This window comes from Pocillopora damicornis, chromosome 4, assembly GCF_964200805.1.
Source record: "Pocillopora damicornis chromosome 4, jaPocDami1.2, whole genome shotgun sequence".
Classification (NCBI taxonomy): Eukaryota; Metazoa; Cnidaria; class Anthozoa; order Scleractinia; family Pocilloporidae; genus Pocillopora; species Pocillopora damicornis.
This window is the reverse complement of record NC_142673.1, coordinates 14,875,999-14,883,612: the sequence shown is the minus strand read 5'-3', so window position 1 is coordinate 14,883,612 and position 7,614 is coordinate 14,875,999. Positions and strand designations below refer to the sequence as shown.

Genomic DNA, 7,614 nt, shown 5'->3' with positions numbered 1-7,614 from the left:
TGTCGGGTCATAATTCCGCGGATAATTTTGTTAAAAACACATGACTTTTTCACCAGGCGAAGAAAAATTGTCGTACTAACAACATACTGACTGATATGGGTAATTTTGATGAAATTTGCACGCATAATACAATTCCTTTTTTTCCAATTACTGCTTTAGATTAACAGACGTCACCCGTTGCTGCACTGTTTACACAAATTCCATTTCTTTTTTGAATGTATTTAGATTGAAGACAGTTGTAGCTTTGGATGTTGTTTTTTTATTTTTGCCTGTAGGATTTTTTTCAGATGGCACAGCTAATAACTTATTTCCTTGTCTTATTTGATAAATTACTTAAAGATGAATGACCTAAGGATGCAAATACTACTGAGCCAAACTGATCGAAAAAAACAGAGTAGATCCTCGACAACATACGTGTCCATTAGTTGAAATAAAAGCCAACTTCTATATGCTTAACGGTGGCTATTTTTTTTTCAAACTAAGGAGGAGGAATTATAGAAAAGCATCGTTTCTTATTTAAATTGCTAACCTTCTATTCTACGGAAATCATTAAATTTTATTCCACGCTTAAAATGAGTTTATCGCATGCGGAGAAAGTCTCATGTCATTTGAAGCAGAATCAAGGTGTTGCCAGCTTAACAAACTTTTGTGACGCAGAGCCAATCAGAAAAAAATCTCATATGGAGAAGATAGAAGAAATTACAGAAAATTCGTCCTCAGTCAGATATTTCGAATTCGAAAAGCAACAAAAAAAAGGGAAGATTCCTTAGAACAGAAAAAGTTTGTGACATGTAAGTAATTGAGATCAAATTTTGACTTGCAAAGTTGGAAATCCTAAAACTCTTTCCCGGAGCCATTTTCGTTATTTTTTCTTTGGCGAGCGTATTTTGTCGGAGGGCTTCGGGAAACTGATATTTCAAATTTTTGAAACGTCCAAATTATCTTATCTTCAGTTCTTTACACACTAGGTATCATGGAAGAGACTTAAACTAAAAACCTCGAAGAAATTGTCCTTTAATTTGAAAAAAGGAAAAGTTTACTCCTAAATAAAGCTGGGGTGATGTTTCACAAGCCAATTTTTAAGTTCGATTTAAACTCGTTGTCGTCACCCAAAACATTATTTTAAACCAGTAAAAGGTGACAGGGCGCACACGATGATCGTCAATGATCCGCTAACTTAATACAGACGAAAGAAATCGGCTCTTATTTGTAATTTGGCTTCTTGCCTGCGAACAAGGATCGAAAATTTCAACAAAGACCTTTTGTGACACATCTTTTCTTTCCAAGAACAACTTGTGTTGTGACGTTAATCGCACAAAACTAATTTTCATCGGTAACAATTTTTGTACTTCCCATTTAATTCCGCATGCTCTACTAAACTGGATTTAATAATTCTCCAAGAAATCACTTAAATTATCTTATCTGCAGCTCTTTACGCACTAGGTATCATGGAAAAGACTTAAAAATAAAAACCCCAAAGAAATTGTCCTGTAATTTAAACACATGGAAAATTTTTTCATTTTACTTCTACATTAAGCTCAGGTAATGCTTCTCACGCCAATATGTAAATTTGATTTTAAAATCGATATCGTCACCCAAAACATTATTTTAAACCAGTAAAAGGTAACAAGGCGCACACGAGAATCATCAATGATGCACTAACTTATCGCAGACGTATGAAATCAGCACCTACTTGTAATTCTGGCTTTTTGCCTGCGAAAAAGAATCGAAAATTTAAACGAGGACTTTTTATGACACATTTGTTCTTTCCAAGAAAAACTTGTGTTTAAATGTTAATCACACAAAACTAGTTCCCATCGGTAACAATTTCTGTAATCCGCATTTAATTCCGCATGCTCTACTAAAGTAGAAATCACTTATAAAATAACATTTACTCGTATTTCATACCTTTTCTAGGTTATTTTGATAATGCTTTGACTAATTACGAGTTAAAGCTTCCTTTGTGTGACTAAATTTCTCAATCGTTTTGATCGCGACACCTTCCTAATTCAAGTTTTTGTTTACTGACCAAAATGATGTACCACATGTTAATTAGCATCATTGTCATCAAAGTAGGTACTTTAGGCATTATTTCTCTGGGATAGTTTTCTTAGATTTTTTCAGATTAATATTGGTTTTATTCTTTAAAACAATTTCTTCTGAAGTCAACGAAAAATAAAGAAATTTTTAAAGGAACTCGTTGTGAAAAGTGGTTACTTTGAAGGAAAATGTTAATAATGCAGATATCGAGCAGGTGTATTTCCCAAGGTCCTTCTCATCATTTTCCTCAGTTTGCTTTAGAAAACGTTTGCTTCGTCAGGGCGCTAATTTACAGACGGATGGCGACTTAAGTGAGAGCTCATGTTACCTACGCATACAGGAGAGAAGCTATAATTATTGTCACAAATCAGTAAAAAAACAGAGCATTCATCCTTGCTATCTTTTCTATCCTCAGAAAACGCTGTTGTGTCTCAAAAGAAACGGATATAGAAAAGGAACGATGGAGCAGAACATACGTCCCAAAAAAAATATCACCTGCGATCCGCATGAGACTTTGTCGACCGCAATATTCTTAACACTTACTATCACTTCTGCAATATCCGCCACAGTGGGGAACACGCTCATATGTATGGCTGTGTACAAAACCAAAACCCTTAGAACACCCGCCAACCATCTCCTTGTCAGCCTCTCTGTAGCAAGCCTTTTGTTTGTTCCAGTGTTGGGGGGTTACTCGTTCTCTCTCACCATCAAAGAATGCGATCCGAGAGCTCAAACCTTGTGCAAGTGGTCTTCAAAACTGGATTGGATTTTATTCTACGTTGTTATGCTTCATTTGCTGTGCATATCGTTGGATCGACTGTTGGCCATAAAACTACCAATGAGGTACGTAGTGAAACCGGTATCTTGAAACTCGTTTGAACTTGAGTTTATTAATACACTGAATTGTGTAATTTGATCGTCCATCTAAGAGTAATCCTAAGAAGGACTTCTGTGGTTAATAGTGATTGACGTTTGGAAAACCTTAGCTGAAGTCACAGCTAACAACAGCAGTCCTTCTCACCACTACGCTCTCTCGGACTACCAGACAGACAACCCCATTTAATACAAAGTATGTTTCACTTCTCTCATCGTTCTTGTTCCGTCTCTCAACAGATACCCAGTGTTGGTGACCACAAAACGCACTCTCATAACAATAACTGTCCTTTGGATCATTGGCATTGTGGAAGGCTTTTTGCCAAACATTATTAAGGAAATTATAGGAAAAGACGCCCGCCCACTTCTGCAGCTGATATATGGTTGTCTCCGAAATAACTTTATCCCAAACGAAAGAGACTTACAACCCATAATCCCCCTCTTCTTAACTCTCATGACAGTTAGCGTCTTACTGCCAAGCGGTATCATGCTGATTTCACATGCGTGGATTTTCATAATCTCCTTTAAACAATACAGACAGATAAGAACACTGGAGGACGCTTTCTCGCAGAGGCGTGTCACTGAAATGCGCGCCGCCAAGACGGTAGCTGTCATCGTGTTTTCAGCGTTGGCTTGTTTCGCACCTGTGCTCGCTGTGACTCTCATCTCAACATTTGAGCCGCCCAGCAGTAATCCACAGAACGGAAGTGAAGCGATTGTGAAGTACAGGCTCTTTCCGATCCTTAAAATTCTGTACTTACTAGCAATAAGCTTCAACCCTTTGATTTACGCTTTGAAAAGTGAGCCTTTCAAGGTGGCATTCAAGAGGATGCTTCGACCTTGCTGGGCAAACTGCCGTCCAAAACCCCCCGGAGCGTTCACAATGGAGAGCTTACAGTTTAAAATTAGCTCAACGTCTTCCAAAACAAAAAGACTGTGTAGAAGTCGTTAAGAAACCAAATATCATAATGTACCTCACAACGTTTTGCTATAATCATTTCAATTAGCTCCCTGTCTTTTACAAAAATAAGACTATGGACGAGTCAGTTAGAAGCCGAATATCTTTTTGTTACAATCAGATTCGATTCAGAAAACAGCAGGTGAAAAAACTAGTTAAGTGGAAATTAACCCCATTAGGTTAGGGGTTGTTTTGTTTCTCAATAGAGTCCAAAACGACGTTGTTTTTACTTGGTTCTGCAAATAATACCATAAGACATTTATAAGCTAAGATATAAATATTTGCAATGAACATCTGAATTTCAATTCGTGCCTTCGTTTGCACAAAGAAGTACATAATTTGTCACTGAATGAAATTTAAGTAGTTTACATGTAATTTAAGTGGTTTACAGTTTCACCATAACTAACTTGAATCTAGTAAGTGCTCATTTATTCCAAATTATATAGGAAGAATTGTGTGATTAACCGTAAATTCATTCAAACCCTGCAAATATTATTTGGTGTTCGGTCAGACCAACGACATTCATTGGGACTCAACAACAATTAAAATTTTTTTTTGGTTTTGAAGCCCAGCTGCATAACTTTAATTTTTTTTTGGTCTAAATTAACTATTTTCTGCACTTAATTGCTCTCTTTTGCATTGTGTTATCTAAAAACTGCATTTTGTTTAGCCAATCGCAATAATGAAATTTTTTGTCATGTGTATTATTACTGCTATTAATGCATGGGTCACGGTGAGCTAGGCAATCCAATATTAGCCCTTTTACTAATTGGGCCAAAAAATTATACAGCTAGCACCAAAAAGGAATTTTCTCTTATGAATATTGTGAGAAGAGAAGTTTGGACGTGTAGATTGTGTGCTATTGTACCTTGGCGTCAAATCATACATATGGTACCATTTTTAGACCATCTTTCCCCCTAATAGAGAACTTTGACTCCTTTTATAAGTAAAATAAAAGTCCTCTGGTAAAATTGCTATTAAAAATCAGCTGCATGCTAGGCTTTTGCTCGACCTTAGAGGATGTTTTTTTTTAATCCTCATAGTGCTGCATTGAATGAAAACCATGGCAACATGTATTTAATTATTTTCATTCCACATATCATGGATACTATTTTGCAAAAATGATCAGCACTACGTTACATAGTTTAAACACAATTCAGTTTGAAGAAGAATATTTACATTGTTCTGCCACTTGAAAATGCCCATATAAACAATGTCTCAGTGTATCTTTGCACCCAAATACAGGTATGCAGATTAAAGAAAATCTTTCAAGAACATTAATCATCACAATACATACATCACCTGTGTGTATGTTACCAAAAAAAGGGTAGAAGATCCTGGGAATCGACACCAAAATAATCTGTTAGAATGTTCCCATATATGCATGTATGAGCATTTTGAAGAATTCCTTAAGCCAGGTAAATTTTACCAACAGGACCAATCTGTAGCTACTTTCCTATTTTGAATGAGTTCTACTGATAGCACTGTTATGTAAATATTTGCATTGAACGTGCCTTCGTAACTTACATGTAGTATTTTTCAGTCAATCATCAACTTCGAGTCAGCGTGGTAATTGGTAATAAATCATTTCCGCAGTCTAATTAGTTTCAGTACCTTATTTTAATTCATGCTTGTGTTCACATCAATGTTAGACCGTGCTGCTTCGAGCTTCAACTCATTCACGCTTGCACTCTTATTTAGAGCAAGAGCAACATGTCGAGTTACACAACATGCCATGTTGTTGTGCTTCGCTTTCGATAACCTTGCTACTAAATTACTTTCTAGTATTTTCTTTTAGTTTGAACCACACAACCTCAATCACAGGCGGCCCAAGCTCCAGCTGTGAGATGATCATCTTACGCAATAACGGTCATGGCGGAATTATAAGAGTTTGTATAGGAATATTTACGAGCGCTCTAAGGAATAAAAAAATACGTCAAATTCTCAAAAAAAAAATACCTCACCTCGCTTCCACAGCGTATTGCTTGTTATCTGACCGCTTACTTGGATGAAAAGAGCCCATTTGAGCGAGTTGTTAATTTCGAGGTTTTCAACGTACATAAGAAAAGCCCAAGGCTGAACACTCCATTTCCGAACGCCTGATCCGAGAAGCGAAAAATCCAAGCTCAAAATGACCGGGCGGCCGCAAATCCAACGCAGAATCCAAGCACATATACTGTAGTTTCATTTCAATTGACTACAAACTCAATCTTCCCCGTGCAACCGACGCTAAGCCGCAGTTTGCTTCAAAAATTTCTAGTTTAGAGGTTTCTAACAGCCCGCGACCACATCAACCTTGACACACGACCGTTGAAACCCTACCTCCTTTTCAAACTGAGCCTCGCCGGGGACCACACCGTCAGTTATTATCAATAAATTGTTTTAGAACCACGGGTCCCCTCCGGTCGAAATCGATCAAGAGGCTATTGTTTCAATCGGCCAATCGAATTCGCCTTCGGAAATGTTTACAAATGTGTGATTATTTTCGTAGTCAGAGGAAAACCTGGCAAGGATTTATACCAGTATTCAATTTAGTTCTATCTGGACATACCTATTTTAATTCTGCCAACAAGACAACAGTTATTTCGCTTCGTCCGCACGAGAATGTGAGTCACAATAGAACAAGTCGCTCAGCCATGTAAGTATTCACTTGACTCTTAGTTGCCGGCTACGCTAAATTTCGCACTTCGTCTATGTGTTTCTTGCCAAGTGCCCTTGTAGATACTTATTTCTTTTACTTTAGGATAAAACAATAGCCTCTCGATCGATTTCGACCTGAGGGGACCCGTGGTTCTAAAACAATTTATTGATAATAACTGACGGTGTGGTCCCCGGCGAGGCTCAGTTTGAAAAGGAGGTAGGGTTTCAACGGTCGTGTGTCAAGGTTGATGTGGTCGCGGGCTGTTAGAAACCTCTAGACTAGAAATTTTTGAAGCAAACTGCGGCTTAGCGTCGGTTGCACGGGGAAGATTGAGTTTGTAGTCGATTGAAATGAAACTACAGTATGTGTGCTTGGATTCTGTGTTAGATTTGCGGCCGCCCGGTCATTTTGAGCTTGGATTTTTCGCTTCTCGGATCAGGCGTTCGGAAATGGAGTGTTCAGCCTTGGGCTTTTCTTATGTACGTTGAAAACCTCGAAATTAACAACTCGCTCAAATAGGCTCTTTTCATAAAAGTAAGCGGTCAGATAACAAGCAATACGCTGTGGAAGCGAGGTGAGGTATTTTTTTTGAGAATTTGACGTATTTTTTTATTCCTTAGAGCGCTCGTAAATATTCCTATACAAACTCTTATAATTCCGCCATGACCGTTATTGCGTAAGATGATCGTCTCACAGCTGGAGCTTGGGCCGCCTGTGCCTCAATCGCTACTTCGATCAAGCACAAATACATCTTAGCGCTATCTTCTAAAATTATTAAAGATCACTTGACATTCTAGGTGCCTTCGAATTGTTTGCTCACCCACTAAGGTAACCATTTGAGGTTACAGAATGTAATAGAGATTCACCGTCAGTTGTCGTTTCTTCAAAGGTTAAAAAGTGTTGACGGCATGACGAGCTGTGCTAAAGAAAAACTTCTCCCCAGAGTAGCGTAAAATGATCCATAGACTTGTCAGTGTAAAGCGAGAGACTTCAAATATGAAATTGATAAAAGTTGACGATTAAAATGAAAACAGGCGCGAGGATCTGCGCAGCTTGTGCGTTAGCGAGTGCTACGTAAATTTAGGACTCTTTCGCACAATTA

At 37.9% G+C, this 7,614-nt stretch overlaps 1 protein-coding gene across 3 annotated transcripts in view; it reads left to right on the top strand.

The window, feature by feature from the left end:
* The window catches only part of LOC113675683 (adenosine receptor A2b-like), a 6,265-nt gene extending 1,421 nt beyond the window's left edge, over positions 1–4,844 (top strand). For 2 of the 3 annotated variants that reach the window (XM_089202887.1, XM_089202886.1), the window contains exons 2-3: positions 2,456–2,883; positions 3,154–4,844. In XM_089202887.1, coding sequence (XP_089059013.1) covers positions 2,501–2,883; positions 3,154–3,865 — 1,095 coding nt within the window. In that variant the 5' untranslated portion in view covers positions 2,456–2,500 and the 3' untranslated portion in view covers positions 3,866–4,844. Of the gene's footprint in view, positions 792–2,455; positions 2,884–3,153 lie in introns of all 3 variants that reach the window. The other variant, XM_089202888.1, reaches the window with a different exon arrangement.
* The last annotated feature ends 2,770 nt before the right edge of the window (positions 4,845–7,614 follow it).